This window comes from Neodiprion fabricii, chromosome 6 (assembly GCF_021155785.1).
Source record: "Neodiprion fabricii isolate iyNeoFabr1 chromosome 6, iyNeoFabr1.1, whole genome shotgun sequence".
Taxonomy (NCBI): Eukaryota; Metazoa; Arthropoda; class Insecta; order Hymenoptera; family Diprionidae; genus Neodiprion; species Neodiprion fabricii.
In genome coordinates this window covers 20859086-20881392 of record NC_060244.1, presented here as the reverse complement: position 1 = coordinate 20881392, position 22307 = coordinate 20859086, and the positions used below count along the sequence as shown (strand labels likewise).

General features: G+C 48.1%; 1 protein-coding gene across 4 annotated transcripts in view; it reads left to right on the top strand.

Annotated features, from left to right (window-relative positions):
- The window catches only part of LOC124184615 (protein neuralized), a 60839-nt gene extending 38532 nt beyond the window's left edge, over positions 1-22307 (top strand). For 2 of the 4 annotated variants that reach the window (XM_046574533.1, XM_046574530.1), the window contains exons 2-4: positions 15677-15843; positions 16727-17295; positions 18275-22307. In XM_046574533.1, coding sequence (XP_046430489.1) covers positions 15677-15843; positions 16727-17295; positions 18275-19367 — 1829 coding nt within the window. In that variant the 3' untranslated portion in view covers positions 19368-22307. Of the gene's footprint in view, positions 1-10081; positions 10307-15411; positions 15585-15676; positions 15844-16726; positions 17296-18274 lie in introns of those variants that run through there. The other 2 variants (XM_046574532.1, XM_046574534.1) reach the window with 2 other exon arrangements.

Here is a 22307-nt window from a genome sequence, read left to right as displayed (position 1 = left end):
AAATTTTCACCAACGAGTAAAAGTATCTGGGCATCGCAATGGGATTTTTACGGGATTCATCACAATACCGCCTTATACGTTCGCTCGAAAAGACGAGAATCGCGAAGTGCCGATAAGAGGAGAAAGATAAGGAGGAATTGGATTGTTCCATTTTTGCGGGACTCTCTTTTAGACAACGGGCAACCGATGCGAAATAGGTCGCACTGATCAACCAACACACTATGCGACTTGACCAGCTTAGCGCACGTATGTGAGATGGTTTGAGCCAGATGCAGAGAATGAGAATGAAAATGAAACCGCGTTGGTTGGACCGGAGTCGAGACGCCTTTTTCCGGCGAGATATGGCCGTTGAATAGAAATAGGTCGATTCGGTCCCGCGTATTGTTCGTTGCGAAGGTTGTATAATACATCCACCCGCGAACAAAGCCCACCGTCAACGTTGCTCAGGGCTGACGTTTAACGTCTGTCTTAACTTCAAATTCGCCGTTTTCGAGCGCGACAATTAGGATCTGGTGAAACACTAAAACGTCGAGTTGCACGAGTCCGGAGTGCGAAAGGATGAAAATTGGATTAATTGAGCCGCCCCCTCGTGATCGAACATGCCGCCTAGATCGTGATCTGGCTCGTCTCAGCCGTAGTTTTTTGCTGCCTTTTCTTGCTCCCCGGTTTGCTCGGAACTAGGCAGCTACACGGAGTTCGTTTTTGCTTTACTGTGCGTTTCGAGCCGAGGAACAAAGTTCTCAAACTCAATTACGTGCACCGGCTTAGACGGAGTTACTGGATCGGTGCTATTCTTCCAGAGAAGACGTATCGAATCCGCGCTCATGACGCGTTTGCAGATATTCGTTGAGCTGCTCGAATTAATGGGTTTTCCGCGTACCTTCGGCGAAGCACATGTGTGCTTTAATGACTCCGGATCAGTAAGGATAATCATGTACCACGGTGGGTCGATATTGCTGCGAGAATAGGCTGCTCGGAGATGCTCCAGTGATATTCAACGGACGGTTTTCAGGACTTTACGAGTTCCATTGAGAGGAAATTATCGCGATCCCAAAACGTCTCCCGGCGAAAGCTTAACGCCGGTTCCGAGCAAGGATATCGGGGCGAATAAGTTATCTCTAATAACAGCGTTTCGGATTTGTATGCTCCTGTTTTCCGGGGCCATACATCTCGCCCGGAGGCGAAGAATCACGAGGCAAGACCCACGCTGAGTAAACAGGCCTCAGCATCGTGGGGGAGCTAGCTGCGTTGCTTGTGGGATAGCCGGAAAACTGATTCACGTTAACCAGAAAGCAGGCCGTTGACTCCACCGGAGCAGAAAGATGATCGTATCGCGAGGAATCAGCGCAGACGATGAATTTGATGGATCTATTAAAACCCCGGCCAAGGCTTTGAGAGCATCGAGAAAGCAACATCTGTCCTTTTCCTCGTCTATAATGAGACCGCTCCTCCAGCTTCGTCCCACAGCCGAACAACGGAGAACCAGCTGACAGCCAGTCCGTTGTTACAGGTCCCCCTCTGGTCTTTAAAATTTATACTCTCGAGGCGGCTACCTGGGTTAGGAAGTCTTCCACTCCCGGCGTGGAAGGAAATCTCAGCACGGCTTTGTGTCGTCGATCCGTCGATTATCGTAACAGGAAAAATGGATAGAACTTGGAATCGTTTCTGCGAAATAGGTCAAGCAAGTCGCACGCAACTTCCTCCTTTGGTTTATTGGAAGCGGAAAGCGTCGTCGCAGCAGGTCATTACTAATAATACCGAGATATTGCGGTAAATGGAATGTGAAGAGGGAGAAAAGCGTGAGGTAGAATTGAAAATTTCATATGGGTGGAAAGATTGCCAGCCGTGAAAGTCTACGCGGTAATAAACATCGCTCTCGTACGTCCACGTGTTACACCCGAGAAGCTCTACCTGCATCTCTTCTATTATAACATAACCGCGCGCTCGCAACGCCGGATGGATCTAAACGGTTAATTAAACGTTAATAATAGACGAACAGGTAGGTATGCAATATTCGGAAGTCCCCGCAACCCCGGTTCGGTGCCCTCGGGTACCCGCACTTACACGTGTCCGTGGCCGGCACACAAGATTCGTTTCCGGTCTGAATATTACCGCGCAGGAAGTTGGAAACATCGTCGTAGAGAAATACTACCCAATGTACGTACCTTTACAACGCATACTAACATGCATACATCCCATAGAGAAATCCTTCGGATTATTCTCTTCGCTTACATGTCGGGGGAGTGTCTTACAATCAGCATGTTTTTCACCGTTTCGTTTTCCTCCATTATTTTGCACCGGTCGCCCTCAAACCCGGTCGATTTAATCATTGTTAAAGAGTGGCTCCCAACAATTTCACGTTTGTTCTAACGGCGGTATTAAATTGAGGAGAGAGTAATTAGAAGTGGGAATACACAACGAATTCGCTGCGGGAACAGATCGTTGCACAATACTACGAGTAAGTAGAGAGAAAAATTGCGCTCACGCGAGAGGCACGTAGATGTACACGTGGAAAATGGCACGGTAGGTGGATATAAATACGAGTTTAGCCAGCGCGATGCTGTTTTATCACGTACGTCGACACGCTGAGGTTTCAACTGCAGCGTGGAAAGGCTAGACGGGTGTTCGACTATACGAGAATAGTACCAAAATTACAAAGGAAACGAGGTCGTCACCGTGCGAACCCATGAAACTGCGGACACCGTGCGGCAAGGGAAAGCTGATGCATCTTTCGGTGCATCGACGTCTGCGGTATATCGGCGACCAAGGCAGGATTCGATCGAGATGCACACTCGTTGCTTTATCTCCGTACAGTGATTTCGATAATAAAAATAGAACACAGCGGAGTATAAAAGCGCGCATGTTTCGAACCTCTCGTCGATGCAGTTCTTTTCCCGGTTGAATGGCGGCTTCTAGGCTGCGCGACGTCGTCTATCCACGACGGGGAAAAGGGGTAATAATAGAACGGCGTAGAATGGGCCGCCACCTTACACACTAGATGCAGGAAGAAGAACAAAAAGATCCTCGACCAGAAAGAGGAGAGTCACCCCCGTCCCTCCCTTCTCAATAAAATGGCCGCCCTTTTAACCACGGGTCATCGCATCTTGCAGTGCATACGAACCTGCGCCGATGCACTAAATCTCTGTCAAACTCTGCCCGACTACGTCACGAGTAGTCCTCCTCTCCTTCCACGCTGCCCGCGGAGTCTCGTTGTGCTCTCTTTGCTAAGGTGAATCATGCTCTCGAGCAGAGATTCTCAGCTGGATTCCGGGTTGTACCTCGCCACCGAACAAAGGCCAGGAACACCTCTCGTTAAATTGACCGTCCATTAACGCCGGGACTCGACGAATCCTGCTGGCACATTCGACAATGGATGTAGCGCGAAGACGAACGTAAGGACTGAACGGGTTCGACCGAGAACCTCGGTATCAACGAAAGCGGTGCGGTTGGGCGAACGGAGTGGGTGGAACAACGATTCAAAGCACGCGAGTTCGCCTACAAGGTGCTGCGAGAACGGTTTCTTCTTCATTTGGCAATCACTGACCAGCCTCACTCTCACCCACACTGACAAAGTTCGAACGGTCGCATTCGCACGGTGAATCGTGGTGCAGCGACTGGTCTGACGTCGGCATGGAACAGCAATAACCTGGTCGTTCTCACATACTCCATATCGAGGACCGGTTTACCGTCCTATGAACGCGGAGGAGAGGAGAGACCCATCTAGTCGTTTCCGTGCCTACCTATACCGCTCAGCTGTGATGCTGGACGAGGAGGAAGATATTTACCGCTACGAAAAGCGGCGGCGTTTGTATCTCTGCATTCGTTATGTGTTAACCTAGGCAACAGCGTTTAACCCGAGCTGTCTTACCACCAGTCGTGTGTCACAATCGGCCGCTGCTCGTTGTCGGAGAGTAAGACGAGTACCGGGGGACTTGAGGACATAGTGGAAGACACTCGAGTCCGTGATTTAGGCTAGGCGTTAAGTTTTACGCACTGGCCCAAAAACCCAGAGACTGCGGGCTGTTTGTTGTCCCATTGCCGAGTGCGTCGTTGCCTGATATATGCTCGCGGTCCAGAGATTATTGAGGAGGCGAAACAGACGCGCGCCTGCAACGTTAGCGGGATACAATTTTTCACGGAGTATTGCTCAAGTGGTTCGCTCTGACCAAAGTGGCCTCCTCAAAATTCTACCAACCAACTCGACTGGGCGTGTTGACAGAAGTCCAACAGACGCGGCCCTGTTAAACAGCTCGAGAGAACCAAAAACCTCTTTTTCATTGGTTTGTTCTCGAAACGCGAGACTCTCTTTCTCTCTGCAAAAAGGAGATGAAACGCGACGCACGTGAAAATTGAAGTCAGGATGAGTCGGCTCCTAAGCTTTTCACGTTTCGGTCGGACGGAAATAATAACGTCTGTTTGACCGAATCGTGAAAGCCGTTTGGCACACACGTCCCCGTTTACCTTACACTGTTACGTATTTATGTTTACCTACGCGTCCGCGGAATGAGTTGTGTTTCCATACTTTTATTTCACCATATACGGGGAACTCGACAGGTTCAACCGTCTTCTTTCCCCGCACTCTCGCTCTCCGTCCGTCTGTGCCGGGTGAATCACTGTCGTGCGGTGGCCCCGCCGCGTTTTCTGCCTGCCATTACCCCGCACCTACGGTATCCAATTCTGCAATTCCCTGCGGTTAACTTCGGCCGACTTTTTAAGGGCTCCGCGCAAGCGGGGGTGCTAAAATTCGGTCGTCGGAGGGAGCGGAACCCTCCAAGTGTCGGGGTGCCTCGAGCACCCGAAGCGAATTGTGGCAGGCCTCTTATTTTAATGGAACAAATGTTACCAGCATGGACTTTAAACCCTTCGAACGCTGTTCGAGTGTTGATTGAAAAACTGTTTTTCCGAGGCATCGAGTACCGAAGGCGAAATTGAGTTTTCAAATTTCGTATCCACCGACGTTATTGCCGACTTGCTATTTCCACCATAGAGACCTTGGATTATTCACGATACGTGATCAATCGGCGACAAACAAACCTTGTACTTTGCCAAGGCAAGGGAGTATTGACTCTCATGGCATTGATTAAGTTTATCGCCAGGTATCAGCAGATAACGATTCAACAACAATCATTCAATCAATTACCAAATTCTTGTAATCTTTTTTTTTTCTGACGAATGAAATCAATGAACAGAAGAACAAGCAATGGAATTCGCCCGATAAATGTTTCTTTTTTTTTTACTTAATTGTATGATAATAATTTCTGTGAAAATCGCCAGTAATATGGGTAAAACTGCCTGCGATAATGCGGATAGTAGTAGTTTTTCATATCCTACGAAAATAATTATTAATTATTTTCGTAGGATATTAATTATTGGAAACCGTTACTTCGATGCGAAAGAAATAGAAAAAACTAGCCCGCGTTGCGGTTCAAGCCATAACGGATGTCCTTCCCTCCGAAAATTCTCGCGGTAGTTCGATACGGTCGAAATATCCGTTTTTCGAGTTTCGTTTCCATTCGGAAATACCGACGTTGGTACAGAGTACAAGTTTCTTGAAAACACGTTGAATTTTCTTGGTTAAAATTTTCACCACCCCTTGTTAACTCGCGCATCGTGGGTTACGTGCGTGTAACTCGGCGTCTCCTTTTCTTAACCAATTCACCTCAATTCCTCTAATTTACTCGTTCTTAATTGTTTAATTCGCTTTTATCACTACGTCGCCGGAAGTCGCGACGACGTACACGTTATACGTGTATAAAACGAGCGAGGGTTCCTTTCGCGCCGATTTGCTGCCCGCCCACCTTCGCCAGTCCCACACCCAATTTATAACGTACAAGCGCCATTGAAAGGCTCGTTGAGCAAGTCAATGACTGAATGAATGGTAAGATGATTTAATTACCCCGAGTCAAGGGTTAATAAGGTGTCAGCTTGTCGGCCGCTGCACCGCGCAATGGCGATTCTCATTATCACAGGAAGAAAAATTTCTCTTCCAGCCGGTCTTAATCGTCCCACTCCTATTCCAACCGCTCTTACGGCACGAAAATCATCAAGACTTCGTCGTTCACGGGTTCCGGTCAACGTCGATTAAATTCTCCCGGGCATTCGGCGCGAGTCCTCGTGCCTATATCTAATACAATCCGTGACAGAATGACCGTGCCGAATCGCTGACCGCAAAAACTCGGAGCAGAGCGGAAATCGTGGACTACCAGAGCCGAACCACTTTCGGCATTTTCCGTCTGCGCGTGCGTGAAGCTCTCGATAAAAAACGTACGGCACTTCCAGCGCGCGGTTCTATCTCAAGAATTTCAAGCGAAATTATCTTCCGCAGCAGCCCGTTTCCGAGTTCAAATATTATAAATACCGTTTTCTTTATTTTAGAAAGAGTGAGATCAGAGTCTCGACTGATCGAAGACGCCGGTTGTACGTATACTTGTAGAAAATTGCCGAGAAAATCAGCCGAATGAATTTTATTTCGAAACATGAAAAATCGCCTAATTATTTACAGTTCCGACCGACGTTTTCCGCACGCGCATTTTAAGGCCTAGAGTTAAGATATAGGGAAATGTCCGTCGACGGCACGCGCCTTGTCCATAAACAGCGGGAACCTCGCTGATTAGCGATGTAAACGGAACCTCCTTGGCCGGTTTCAATGATTCCCTGGTCTCCGTGTGGATGTGACGGTAAGCGGGTTGAGAACCCCGGTTTCTAGTGATCTTCGACCCTGCATCGCGGCACACGGCGGAGTTCCTCATCCCGTAATGAGACGACGAGACCAACGCGGCTTAAAGAGACAAGAGACGAAATCCCTCGCGTGGCAGCTTCGCTCCTTTTAATTATTTCTACTTCTCGGTTTGAAGTCGTAGCGGAAGAGAGAAAGAGAGGGAAAGAGAAAGACTCCGGATCACTCGCATCGACACCCTGGAACAACGTGTGCGGAACACCTTTCAGGAACACCTCGACGAGTCTCGCACCGCTGCGTCCAAGCTTTTCGCACATTGTTGTACGAGGATCGGATGACAACCGACGTCGCGTAGACTTGCCGATTACTCGTAGGTTCGTAATCGGGTAACTGCTGCGGGAAATTATCGCGCAATACGAGACTACGGTGTACACGCACTTGTACCGCACGTGAACCTGCAGGCGAACACGATCCTGCTCGACGACGATAAGACTCCGATCGCCATCGGATATTCATGCGAATTCAGCTTGGAGGTCGTGTAATTCGATCATAAGTTTGACTAGGACTGTTCAATGTCGTCTACGTTGAGGGTGGCGCATTTTATCGAGAAAATAGCGACGTGTTCAAGATCTCAATGTCTTTTCTTTGGCCCCTTTTGTGGGCTCGTTACTTCCGATTGTTCGCGTTCCACTTGTATCTATCTCAAAGCAACTTCGAAACCCCGAGATGCAAATTGATGCCGACAAAGTTTCACGCTCCGTGATCCTTCGCGTTGAATTTCAACGACGAACTCTCAGTCCCGTTTAAAGTAAGCCTTTCTCGCTTCGGGATGTTGTTACGTCCTTTGGATTGTACTAAGCTTGGGAATATAATGGTCGTTGAAGAACGCGTGATGCGACGGAGTTTCCCCAGGTTCAATTCGGTCCGGAAAAAGACCCGCAGTGTCCGAATCCCCGATCGTAAAGCAGTCACGTTCGACGCCGTGTATAATAACCCGTTAAATGTGAACGTTATCGTTGACCAAACAAAGTTCCTTTTACACGCTGCTTTCTATTCCGACTAATGACAGGTATACCTTCTCGGAACAATCGCGTTGGGAATTGGCCATTCATACTGTGCGACACCTCCACGATTCTTTGGATCGGATCCTCGGCACCAACCTTTTTACGATTTTGACCCGAAGAATCGAGCGTGAGCGAGGATCACGCGGCTGGAAGATCCGAATATTTAACGGCGTCCGCGAGTCCTCGTCAATAGATTTTCCATTGTGATTCGTTGTACATGCATAACGAACAAGGATAGCCAGCCAGGGTACCTTTTCCCGTCATATTTACGTTCCGGATTCCCATGGATCGTCCTCTACCCCAACATGGTAGACGTGGATCCCCGTTCCCATGAAAGGAAATGCACACCCTTCGGATATGCGCTTTTTGTTCCGCTCTCGAGAATTTTTTTGATCATTCTCTCTTTCTTTTTCCGTTCCTCCGACGTTTTTTCCCCGATACCGTGCCTTTTTACCTTCCTCGACGGAAGTACGAAGCAGGGATTCGACGCTCTCCTCTTGTTTCGGAAGCCGCAAAAAATCGTCGTTCGCCTCCGGCTCGCGTTTCGGTTTCGCGATCGCTCGTTTCCTTACTTTCTCGAATCGTATTCGCACCCACGAACCCCATGGCTCACCGTACCCGATATCGGCCGCGTATTTTTACCTCGGATATCACGCAGCGGCGGTGGCGGCCCGGCTTTGTGGGTGTTCAGTGACGAGCCGCGCGATCAATACGCCTCGCGTTGCGACGATGTAGGTGTATCACGTCCGACGAGGAAGGAAGGAGATCAGGACATTGCACCCTTGATGATCGTCCGTAGGAACGCGTCGCCTGAACCTGCACGTGGAAGAATTCGCACGGGGTGGTTTCACCCTCTCTCTAGCAATTTTTTCCATCACGCGTGAAATATGCTCGAATATTACGACTAAACGGATCCCGACACCCCGGAAAACTGCAACCCCACAGGGCTTGTTGCCGCATTTTATTATGCCTAAACTACCCTGCGGGGAAATTTAGTGAATGCGTAATTTATTCTGAATATCTAAATCGGATTATTTCACACGCGTGGTTGTGCGTGTGTCGGTTATTTTCGCGAGGGCTCTTGATGGAACGGCATTTTTTTTACTGCGGGAGAAAAGAGGCTCGAATATTGATGAGTGCGATCGATCAGCCCGTAAATACATTTATTTTTTCACCGTTTAGTTCAGGCTGGATTCAAGAATACTTTGAAATCCTCTCGATTAATGAACTACACGCGTGCGTGCGTGATACATCGTCAAGCTGTTGACTGAAAAATACCGCCGCCATACATCGAAGTATGACGGTCGGAGCAAGACCGCAGATGTCTCGACTAGAAATTAGGCACGAGAACGAACCAGTGGCGTACAAACATCCGGAATCCATGTTTCGCCTCGACGATCCGCCGCCAGGTACGTCAACCTTTCCGTGATCTATCGATCGGGAAGCCCCGTAAGCGCCGAAGATTCGAGGACTTATTTCTCGTACAAGTAAAATCAGTCTCGGGATCAAAAACCGCACCCGGAGTCCTTCTTTGTCAGGTCGGGGCCCCAGAGCTCGGATCGACGCCGCTGCAGGAAGAAGGGGAAGCGCCGGGCGATAGGGGTGGTGGGGGGGCCCGGTGCACGTAACTTTTGGGCCAGGTGGCTCGCGACCGTTGCGCTACCGCCGCATCCCTCTTTCTCGTCTCTTTAGAAGCGCGTGGCAGCTGCCTCGCCCCGAACGAGCAAAAGCTCCGAGGCTCGGGGGGCCCGACGCTGCTTGCGTCATAGTGGGCCCAGAATCGCAAGGGCGAAAGTATCGTCGATGCCTAACAATCGGTTTACTCGCTTCAAATCCGTTTCTTCTGCTCCTGCTTTCATCTTTCCGTCACCGTAACTGAAACGTGGCCATTGAGTGGACCGCGCCTTCGCTCGCTCGCATTCGAGATAGATAAGATCGATCGCGATCGCGCTACAGTTATCACCGAAACGAGAAACGCGTGGGTGCGATAAGCTCGGCACCGCGGAAACGGACTTGAGACTCGCTCGTTCCGCGCTCTGGCTATCTCACACGGACAGCACACCGCACACGACGGCCACGCCAGGGCCCAGCGGCGGCGGCACAAGCAGCTGGGACCGCCCTGCGTAGCGCCCTGGTCGGGCCGCGTCAGTCTTCGGAGTGGCGTTCCCCACGCCGCCCGTGTTTCCTGTCGTTATGTCCGCGAAAGTGCGGCCGGATTCGCGTTCGTGATACGGGACTCAAAACGAAGACAGAGATATATATATATATAGAGAGAGAGAGAGAGAAAAAAAGTCGGATGAAAAAGGACGAGAAGCAGCACAGCGATGAAGAGGAAAACGTGTCCGAAGTCACGTAAATGCCGCGGACCTCGCGACTTCCGGTCTCTCCTGCAGGGCGCCGTCTGAAACCCCGTTCTCTTTGCACCCTAGTTTGCCTTCATCTTATTCTGTCATCTTATCGATGCTCGATCGTCCGATGTCGCTGTCCTGTCACCGCCCCAGGAGACCAATGACGGTCAGCAGAGCGACGAGGGTTGCTCGTCTCAGACTTACCGCAAACGGACTCGGTGAGTATATCTGACCGTGCCGCAGCCCCGGCGACCCTTGAGAGGGTTCGACGACGAACGCGTATCAATGACTCCGTTAGCCGATGATCCCCCGCGATTTTTATAACCGCTCTCGCCCCAGCCCTCGTTGGCGCGTCGCCGCTAAATACACCCCTTAGTAACGATCGCCCTCGATGTGTTTCAACCATCATCGCGAACCTGTTCATTATTTTACCGCTCGCACCCCACACGCCCACACACCTCGTCTTCGCACAGAACCGTCTGTGCGAAGCGACAGATGCGTTCTCCGGAGACGCGGGGCCCTCGCCCTCGGTTTACCGATCATCGACTCCGAGGGCGGCGGTTTTCCTACCCACCCCCGACTTCGTTAATCCAATTGTTCAATCCGGGCTTTATGGACCGGGTTGATCCGAGCAGCGCACTGGGAATATGCACTTGTCGTCGAGGGATTTGCCATTTTTCTTTATATTTCGGTTAAAACGGGGGTGAAAATTTGGAGAAAACGTCACTGCATGCACATACGCGGGTTATACGATTGGACAATGTACACGCGGCGAGCCGTGGAACGTGTAATTTCACTTAAAAACTAGATTTCATTCTCGCTGCGTAATATACCCAGATTACACGCAACGCGTAGTCACGGTGCTCCAAGTTATACTTGTATATAATACAAACACTCGGCTGTACACAAATAAGTTTTTGTCCATCGGCGAGCGGTCGTATAACAGATGAACGATAGTAAAAAGCCTCCTTTCACGGAAACCATTTATGCTTTTTACCGGTCGACGAATAATTCAAAATATAACAACAATAAAAATGTAAGATAAGGTGGGGGGAGGGGAATAAAGTGAAATACAAATTTACGTCACGCGGCCGCGGCTGTGGCTGTGGCAGCGGCTGCGGCTGCAACGTGACCTGCAAACTCTCGGCTCGGCGATCTCGTTTCGAGTTATTGAAAATTGGTCGGTTATTGTACCGGCAATAATATTGACGCGTAAAAACTCTTCACACGAGTGAAAGTCACGAGAGTCAGAGTCTCGTGCAGAGGATACCCACTCCGTATAACCGCCTGCGGCCACACGTGTTCAACGGAGATGGAACAGAAATAGTACAGAGTTCCCCCGGGTTCGTCGGAGACTCCCGCCTCTCCGTAAGCGGTCTATCCAGCATCAGCAGCCGAAGGACGAGGAGAGCAGTTCTTCTTTGTCTAGTTCGAATAAAGAAGATGGAGGGACGGATAATTCGAGTGCACTGGAGAGGAGAACTCTGCGCAGGCCCTCGGCTCTCAAGGCATAGGTACCTGAGGTACGATCGAACCGCAGCTGCCAATCGGGTGATCAATGTGTTGGAAAATAATTGATCAATCCACACGCTCGCGGACAATGTTTATCTCGTCTTGACCAATGAACGAGTCTGCGGCTGCGCGTCATGCCGAGCTCAACTTATACCTGCAAGTCGAGTTCGGAATGTTCGCGAAATAATCTTTAACGCGTTACGAAGACCACTTTTCGTGCATGGATTCGGTTAGGTATACTATACCTTACGATTTTTACCATCCAAATTCCGAATGACCGTGTCATTAATATTGGTTCTATCGAGTGCATTATTCTAGTTTTCCTGGTTTTAACAAAATGAATTGAGAATTAGGAACACTGCTTGGTTCCGAGGACGGTAGTTTTTGAAATACGCAACAGACTTATAGTCACTGAAAATCCTACAATACACAAAGCTCAGCGTGTGGATAAGCTCCTAAATCTCGCGGGTGTGGCTTATGAGGTGAAGCACCTCAATAACGGCTATAATTCCGTTCGCTTTATGCGTTGTTTATAGACTCCGAATATCTTATCACCGTCCATAATGAGTCCAATTAGCCTTCAAGACGGATCAAGTCCCCCTCGCAAATTGACGTAATGAAATATCGCGGCTTACGCCGACTGGCGCAGCTTGCGATAAGTATCGTCGTTGCGCCATTACTTTCACAAAAAGACTTTGTAAACCGGGATATAATGGGATAGGGAAGAGCGAAGCCCCAGAAGCCAGGGCGGTGAATCCTACGGAAATAGAGCGATTTTCGACGAAGAAACTGTGCTAGACATATTACGCGCGGACTTCCTAGGAGGGGCCTTGTTCCCACGCCCGACGTCGTGATCTTTCCTAGGCAACTCTGCGCGCTAGGCAGTTAGGGGCCCGAAGGGGCCCGAAGAGGACGTCGAGGATACTCGCCTCTCTCCGCCGCTTCCACGAGCAGCAACGCGGTTATGCAATCCTTGGCAATCCTGCGCTGAGGCGCCTGACGATCGGACCCAAAAGGTGGGAGAATTCACGTTGCGGGAGGATCGCAAATCGATCGATTAAAAATGCGCAAATTAACAACCGCACAACCGGTTAATTGCACCTTCGATTATCATTTGAACTCCGGTCTAACTGTGATCGCGGAATTATTATCACCTAACGATCGACGCACAGTAGACACTTTCCCACGGTACCGTTGCAGTCGAGGTGCATCGGAGGCGGGAAAATCGGTCATGTATCGCATTGCGAATCGTGCTTCGCAGGATCGAGATGTTTTTCGAAACGTTGGTACAACTCACGGACGTCAAATACCCGTCTCCGCCTCGTTCCGACGTTACACGCATACCGATGTTCCTGGCGGAACAAACGAGCCTCCAGCTATTGCACACACTCCTCGGCACTTGACTTTGTACTTGATTTACCTCTCGCTCACGTTATTATTTACCGAAAAATCGCACGGTGCTGCGCGGCCTGGTGGAAAGATCGGCAGATCGGCGTGATCGCGATCCGTTCGATGAGACGTGCTCGAAGGCTGGCGTGTTAAGCACGCGCCTGGAACTCGAGAGCATTGCCGTTTTTCTAACGTTCTTTGAAAGACTCTCGCACTACGACGGATAATCGAACCAAATGCTGCACCGGTTTTCCAAGACCAGCAGTGATCGAGAAAGGAATCGGTCGGGAAACCGTGAACAGAATCCCTCGATTTTTGTCAATATACTTCCCGGCTAATTTCGATCTTCACGGGTCTTATTCAATCCGACCAACGGAGCAACGTCCGGTCATCGTCTTTCCTGCAACAGTTCTCCAGGATCGGCGAGATTCTTCCGGATGCAGAGATCGACGATTCGTCTCGGTGACAGATCATTGAGTCTGCAAATCTTTGGTACAAAGACGAAACCAGCAGAGGTCTTCGCACTTATTATTTATACCTGACCACATTTCGGCTCCAGGGTTCATCACGCTCAATTTTCGTTAATGGAAAAGTTCTGTCCACCATCCAGTCAGCGGTAGTCCAAGCCTTTGGAACCCCATTCGGACAGTTCATCCGCCACCGTTGCAAGTCGGCCCTTCGACGGAACAAGTCTTGTCCTCTTTCCGCCGGAGACTCGGCCGCGTTCCAGGGCAATAGTTTCAATGTTTTGATCTGGCTCTCCTACACCCGAGGAAAACCGTCACGCAACGTCCGCGTGGTACGTCAGGATCGGGATAAAAAAAAAGCGGTCGTCAGTTGAAACGAACCCTTCGATGCGCGTCCGAACCACTTCGTGATATCCGAATAACCTGGCCTCACGACGGGAGTGATCCTTCCTTGCTCCACTAGCTGCGATCCATGTTCCTTCTGCTTCTGACGCCTTTGTGGACCACACTTACTGTCACAGAGAAAGGACGAGACCACGAGACAAAAGATTTCGGTGTTGCGTCATTCGATTGCAGAACCTCCCGACGCATGGTCGCCTCCGTTAACTTTGTCAATGAAACGACTATCTGACACTGACAATGAGACGATCGGTAATTTTGGCACGTATCGACTGCGTGACTTCCGCAGCGTTCCCGCTGTCCCAGTATTTTGGCGTATGCTCGGTCCTTCCTGATCGGCCTCCGTTGCGAGGTGATAAGAATATCCATGGGACAGTCAGTCAGCTGCAGACGTTACATGGACAAATGTCCGTACAGTTGCAGTCTATGAGTACGAATTGCACGGCGGTGCGGAGGCATGGATGGAAGGTGGTCGCGGTTTGTTAACTTGGAATTATACTCAGTCCGCGATACTGCAGCGAGCAACGGTAAACAACGAGTCTTGACTTATTCCCACGGTGGCTTCTGATGCCGATCCTTGGAACATATATACGCGTATATGAAACTCATTCTACTTCTAGGCGGTTGTCTTGCGCTGCAGGCTGGGATGGAGAAGAAACCCCCCCACGAAGCATCACGAGGTCACACATGTGTGTTTCTGCAGCTCGGTGTGTAAACACACCGTATCTATCCAAGCTGGCTGTTTCATAATTCAGGGTGACGTTGTTCCTCGGAGAATGACAACGACATCTGCGCGCTTCAATTAAGACACCAGACTTTTCATAAACGACCGTTGACCGTCGCCTAGTCTCGAGGAGAAAATTTATCGCTATGTACATTTACGGTGGATTATCATTATAACACAAGAGTTCATTTTGTACCGCGACTTGACATATGACTCAGTTCATTTTTTATACCGCAGTCGTACCCCGAGGCCGGAATACATCAACGGGTTTCACACCGCCCCGACCAACCAAGCTCGTTGACTTATACACGATACCTATATCTGGCAAAAAAAAGTAACACGTGGAAATGCGGGGATCAATTACCACGGAAAATCGCGTTTTCATACCTTGTATCCACGATCATGCCTTACCCGGACCGTGAGAATCAGCCTGAGATGAATGAGCCGACTCGATCGATTATTATATACTTGCCATTCTCTCTGTGTCTCTCTCTCTCTTTCTCTCTCTCTCTGTCCATGTATCCAAATAATGCACCACACCACAGCATTCTCTTCAACCACATAAGAGCAAATGACGAAGGTGTGTAATAATCGGGGTTGGGTGAAGAACCGCGAACTGCAACGGAGGTACATCCGTGGAAAACAAAGGCCTGTTGCCTCGGGCCGCTGTCCTTATATATGGAGCGATGCCGCATCGGACACATCCGGTCTCAGGCGTGTGGCTTCCTGCCTAGTGGTGGGTATCAGGCACCGGTTACCCGACAGGAAGGCACTTGACCATCGACCGGCACACCGGTCTCAAGATCGGCTTCAGTAGTCACTCGGCGCTCCGAGCAGCTACAACCTTTCACTTTCCTCCCGCGGGCTCTTGACAGGCCACGATCATTCCTACGGGACCGTTACCTTGTTGCTGTTGTTGTTTACGATTGTATGTAATTGTTTCGAATCAGTGACACATCGCCGCAATGAAGTACCGAAGAGGGAATGTCAGGCGTACCGCCAAAGGTGGATCGACTTCCCGGTCAATTGGAACAATCTTTCCTAAGTGCTTTCACGCTTCATTTGGCATAAACGGTTCTTCTCCATTTCTGTTGCAGCTCCCAGGTCGTCCAGTGGCGGTACCAACAACCTTCCACCCCTGACCTTCCACCGAGTTCACGGGGATAATATCAGACTCTGCAACGGTGGAACGATCGCCAGGAGACACGAGAGTTTCTGCAAGGGTGTCACATTCAGCGCGAGGCCCGTACGGATCGGGGAAAAGGTAAAATCAAGGCCTGCGGTCTGGCGCCGATAGATACTCAATCGGCAAATCCCACGTACCATGGACGTTAACCGTCGCGCCCGCGTTTTTCGTCAATAAAAAGACCAGTCATCCGACGATGAAATAAGACAGCCGAACACCGGAAAGAGTTAGGCTCAAAGAGAGAGGGCATCGCGCACAGGTTCTTTCAGAATCGTTTGTGGCCAAACGCGTCGACTATTTGCTGCTATTTACACTCGGGCACGAGAGACCCACGCGTTGACGCTCTTATGGTTTAATAATATGTTGAGTAAAGGCCAGTTTCTTGGTGGCTCTAGGCCGTCAGGACGAAATGCTCGACCCACGCCGGTCGCGTGGGTGAAAACGCCGTACTCGATAGCTACGAAGAGCGATAAGTGTGACGTGGTGATATTTTCGTAAGCAACCGCTCGCGGCGTTTAACGAGTGGCAAAATTTTCAATCATGTATTTCATCGTGTTTTTTTTTTTCCTACTTTTCAGTTACTTTACGAAAAGGTATATTGCAAGTGCGGTCGTTAGCGTAGTTATCGGTCGTTATCGCCTCCGAAACATACCGGAATTCCGTCAACGTAAAATCAACTTTGTTATCGCTTTACAAGGAGACCCTGAAACCTGGCGTAAACATTTCTTTGAATAGAACGTCGCAACACCTCTCTTATCTAGCTTAATACCAAATGTCCACTAGCTGAATGCTCTTTGTCAAGTTCACAAAATCCCGGTTTTTTCGGTCACCGCGTAATTACTAATATTGACTCAATTTGTTTGGTCATCGTTGTCGACTGGATTGCTTCAGACATAGAACGTCTTGAAAGTGGAAAGGCGTTCCGTAGTTTCATATAATTTTACCCATCTTTCCGTTCCAGGTCTGCGTCAAGTTCCTCGAGATATCCGACAATTGGAGCGGCGTCATCAGGTTCGGTTTCACCGCAAACGATCCGGTCAACCTGCGAAGCGGACTTCCGAAGTACGCTTGCCCCGATCTGACGAACAAACCCGGGTACTGGGCGAAAGCTCTGGCCGAACGTTTCGCCGAACGGGACACGGTGCTTTTTTACTACGTTACGTCGGCCGGCGACGTCCACTTCGGGGTGAACGGCGAGGAGAAGGGCGTCTTCTTCAGCAGCGTCGAAACCCGGGGTCCTCTCTGGGCCATCATAGATGTCTACGGGAACAGCACCGCCATCGAATTCGTCGACCCGAACAGGCAACACTTCAACAATGTCAAACGCGGGGCCGATCACAGCAACGAGGATAATGCCCAGCACTCGAGACACTCCGCGATGGACGATGCCAGCAACGCTGGTCGCGATGTCGAGAGAATTATCGTTCCTACGATGCAGAGCATGTCCATTCACCACGAACCGGATGTTGACCTACCTGGGCTGAGGTTTCAGCCTTCCGGTGTCGTCTTCAAATCCCTACCCTTCCACTCGTGAGTATATAATCCACTTCGTTGCAGTCCGTTCGACGAATCGGAGAACACATTTTTCCTTCATTTACAGATCCTTGATTGGGCGAAGCCCGTCACACCGCTTGTATAAAGAAAACAATTCAATTTTACATGTCCATTGACCTCGCTTGACCTCGTCAGGAACGTAATCGGGCTACGTTTCGCTCTATTTATTTAAAATTCAAGCTCTTTCCAAACGTTGCCTTTCCGGATTCCACTCACTTTAAGCATACATAATATATTCTCGAATCAGGCTGAGAGGGTCGTAAAGTTTCAGAGCTCTCAGAGTAACGAGTTTCGGTCTAAACTCATGGGGGGAAATAAAACTGTGCCCGACGAAAGATTTCCGCTGGTATTAAATCGATGCTTTACTACCGAATTTCGACTCTAAACTTCAATCACAAGACACAGTTGTTTCTGTTTTGTAATCTATGACGTAAACTCGCGTATCCACAACCATTTGTTCAATTCGCCAACTCCTGCATCGTTTGAGCCTGAGCTTAATCTCTCGAAATTTTCGTTTAACCATTGAATTCGGTTCATGGTAAAGCTCAACGATACTCGCATCATTCGAGCGACGTCGTAGAACTCGATTAGACAGATGCTAATCTCAGGGATAGATCGTTTCGTGTCCGATGCTAATTCGCGCCATTTAAGTTGAAAACCAGGGTCTGCCTACGGTGATAGACGCTGCTCAATATGCATTAGAGTGACTAAGCCCGTCTTTGAACCTTGATCCCTCGTGGGCCGTCCGTCCGTTCGCCGTTGAGAATTTCGAATCGATTGCGTCCCTCCGCAAATCAGCCGCGTTCGTATCGCGTGAGCTTTTAAGGAGAGAAACGAATCCGAGCGCGGTTTCCGATTCCCCCCGCCCAACTTCCGTAATAATCAACGCCGCGTTGTGACATACCGTGCATAATTGCCAGCAGGCTAACATTTTCCTCCGTTTTTAAAATTCCAGAACTCGCGGTCGCAACATATGCTTCAGCAATCAGCAGTGCGTGGCGACCCGCAGCGACACGGAATTCTGCCACGGCTACGCTTTTACGGGTCGACCGCTCCTCCTGGGCGAACGACTGGTCGTCCAGATCCTGGCGACGGAACCGATGTACGTCGGCGCGTTAGCGCTGGGCCTGACTTCCTGCGACCCGTCGAAACTAACGGCCGAGGATCTCCCGGACGACAGCGACCTCCTCCTCGATCGTCCCGAGTACTGGGTGGTCTCCAAGGATGTGGCGTCCTGCCCGCAACCCGGCGACGAGATCGCCTTCACCGTCACCCATTACGGCGAGGTTCAGATGAGCAAAAACGGCGGCGCGCCAAGCGTCGTGATGCACGTCGACCAGAGCTTGCAGCTCTGGGCGTTCGTCGACGTCTACGGGAGCACTCAGCGCGTTAGGATGCTCGCAAGCCGGCCAACCTCGCCCCCGAGGCAGCAACGCCAAGCCGCCGCACCGGCTGGAACCCAGCACTCCAACCACAGCAACGCGGCCACCGAGCTTTCCCGATTTTCCGAGATGGTGCAGTTCAAACCCGCCGTTGGGGGCGGCACAGTTCTCGTGGTGAATCTGCCGCCCCAGGGCGGCTACCCCGCGCCCTCACCCCCGACTCCGCAGCAGCCGGTGTACGCATCGGCCGCCTCCTCGCACCGGAATCCACCCCCGATTCACCATCCGCCGCCCCCGCCTCCGGCCGCCGTCGCCGTTTCTCATCCCGGTTCCTCGCGGCAGTCGCCACCCCTGACGGGGACCATGATCAGCACGGGATCTTCGACCTACGTAGACCCCGTGTCCTACCAGACCCTCGACGGCACCCTGACGTCCCAGGCATCCTCCCACCTCCAGCAATGGAGCGAAGGCCTCCAGCCGACCCCCGGACAACCCAGCGAGTGCTCGATATGCTACGAACGGAACATCGATAGTGTTCTTTACATTTGCGGACACATGTGCATGTGCTATCCGTGCGCCATTCAACAGTGGCGGGGAAAGGGCGGCGGGCATTGCCCTTTGTGCAGGGCGATCATCAGGGACGTTATTCGTATTTATAGGTCATGAACTTGTACCAGGGTTTTTTTTAATATTATCCAATGTTTTTAGATTTATTTATACATTTACGCAAGGTCGTGACTCGGTATGAATAAACAAAACGGGGCGTTAGTTTCGAGTTAGTGACGAACGTGGTTAGTCAGGTTCTTTCGTTGTTTTTAGGGAATTTGATCCAGGGTTCTACTTTGTTTTTCCTCCATTTTTTTTCTCGGCATGTTTTTCGAGGTAGACGCCATGGTTAGAAGTTTGAATTTATTTCCGATACTCCTTTCTGTTTTTGCGTTCTTTCTCTTTCAAACATTGACGAGAATGTAACTTTTAACGTCGCGATAAGCGTGTATTATCTTAATTCTTCGACGAAAAAAAATCAGACTTAAATTGAGACTTGTAAATACGGATTGAGAATAATTGTGAAAATTTTGGCACGTCCCGTATTTTCGACGAGTGTAATATTTATGTACGCACTCTCCGATATGCCGCATGCGAGTGCTACAAAGACGTGGGCGTTTGTTATGATTCGTTCGTAGTTGTATGCATGTACGTAATTCGTGAATTCGATAAGCTTTTATAGAGTAATCGACTAGTTCATTCGTGTTTTATACGTGTCGGTAACTTCTGTCAATTAGACGTCAATAGATAAGAGACAAAAAAGGACGAAAGAAAGAAAGAGAGTAAATGAAAATGTCGAAATTTATGAGATGGAGTGCTACCGGTTCGTAGACAACACTGCCATCGCATAATGTTAATGACTAATCTGGCACAAAATATGCGTCCGAAGTAATAACATAGGTATCTATAATCATTCTCGCCTGATGCCTTCTGTGTAATTATAATAATTAGCAACGGGCGCCCCGATTATATTCTGTAGATCAATTTTGCTACCGCGGAAAATTTGTATCAGGGCGCGTGATTATATATTCTATGAATGTGTTTGGTATGTTTGAATGTGAAAGATTGATTGATTCTAGTTTAACGAATTGTGTTTTATACGAAGTAGCGTGCTATTATTATTAATCCCATTACTACACTGATTATTATCATTATGACTACAATCGTCGCTATGCTAATATTACTATTATCATTATCATTATTATTGTCATTACTATTATCGTCATTAATATTCAATTGAACGTATAATTATTATCGCGGGCTTTTGAGCCTAGGGGCTTTTCGTTAGAGACGTTAGATTCGTCCGGTATTTTCTTAGATAGTCGAAAATTGCTGTTGTTTTTTAAGTACACAAAGCAAAATAGTTATAATATTTGTTGTTTTTTTTTTTCTCTTTTTACTCTCTCGCCCATAATCACCTATCAATTATACGGTAATTTTCAAACGCTGACGACTCATGTTTGCACCGCAGCACCTTTTATTGCCAAAGACGTTGGCCAGTTTAGCGAAAGTTTGCAATATTTTTGCAAACGAAAAATAACAAATAGGAAACAAATAAAAATAATTCGAGAATAGCAGAAACGTGACGGTATACTGGAGAATTGTAAAAATTAAATTAAAATGACACGTGCCAAAAACAGAAGTACGCACTATAGTATACAAAAAATTTGATAATCTTGAGTCGAAGTGGTTAAAATATATCTCAATGAGATTATATTATGAAAAAATAATGGAATTACTTGACAAAAATTTACAATATTGACGAAAAGAGGAAATCGATTTTGAAATTCTATGGTTTGCTGAAAACAAAAAATCACAAAAAGTTAACTCTGCCAGAGCCGTACAGTACAGGATAATTAAAACATTATCTTAGCGTTTATCATTCGTATGATGCAGCACCTGATCGATCCTTGTGAGATTGATAAAATTCGCTTGCCCAAATTGCGACCGCCACAATAATATTTCTTACAAAGCCATTTTATTTTCATACGCTACAATAGAACGAAATAGTAGAGAAAGAAGGGGAGAGAAAAAAGAAAAAAAGACAAAAAAAATTATACACATACATAAAATACGATAAAGAAAATAAAATAAAATAAGACAACAAAAAACAAAAAAAAAAAAAAAAAACACTAATAGTAATATGTTCCAGGATCTATGCTAGATCTAAAATTACATTTGTCGCAGAATCAATAGAATATAGAAAGGATCGATGAAACCTTATGAAAAATAATTAGAAAATGAAAAGAGGGAGAAGAAAAAAAATACGAACAATTGATTCATTAATATAATATAACAGGTCGTGCCTTATGCTCGGATCACTGTCGCATCGTTGATTTATGATTCGACCGGACTTGAGCGACTTGACTCTAACTCGATTCCTATTTAGGCGGACATATCTCTTCCTCGTATTTTTCACCTTCAATCTAATATATTGATCCTTGTTCGATATAAGGTATATCCTCGGGATTAGGTATCTATTAGAAATTGTGGAGAGAAAAAGTAAAACAGTAATTGAAAAAAAAAAAATTAAAAAAACAACAAAAAACAAAAAAAAAAAAAACGCCAAATTAACACCACCTGCGGTATAATTATACATTCATAGGTAAATAATAGGCGCTCGTCAAACGACAATTTTTACTCTTGATCTGTACAGCTTTAACCGTAGGGTATACAACACGTATACATAAATACGATACATATACGGCGTGTGTGTAAAGTACAAGGTGCGTTGCGTAGTATTCGTTTCAATGTCGATGACTATCGTCTAATATTCATCGTAAATAATTTGAATAAATTTTGTGCAGCAAATGAAATGTTCGCTTCATTTGAAACGCGCGAATCGTATGTGTAACATATAATAGGGATCGTATTGTTTGATGTTGATCGTTTCGTTGTGGGTGAAGGAATTTTTATTTAAAAAAATTTTTTTTTTTTTTTCACGATCATCAAAACAAGAAATCACGCTCGATGATACTTTTATTTTCGAATTATTCAACATTCAGAGTATAAAAGTTATACTCGCGCCCTCTTTGTTATTTTCAAAAAGAATTAAGAACA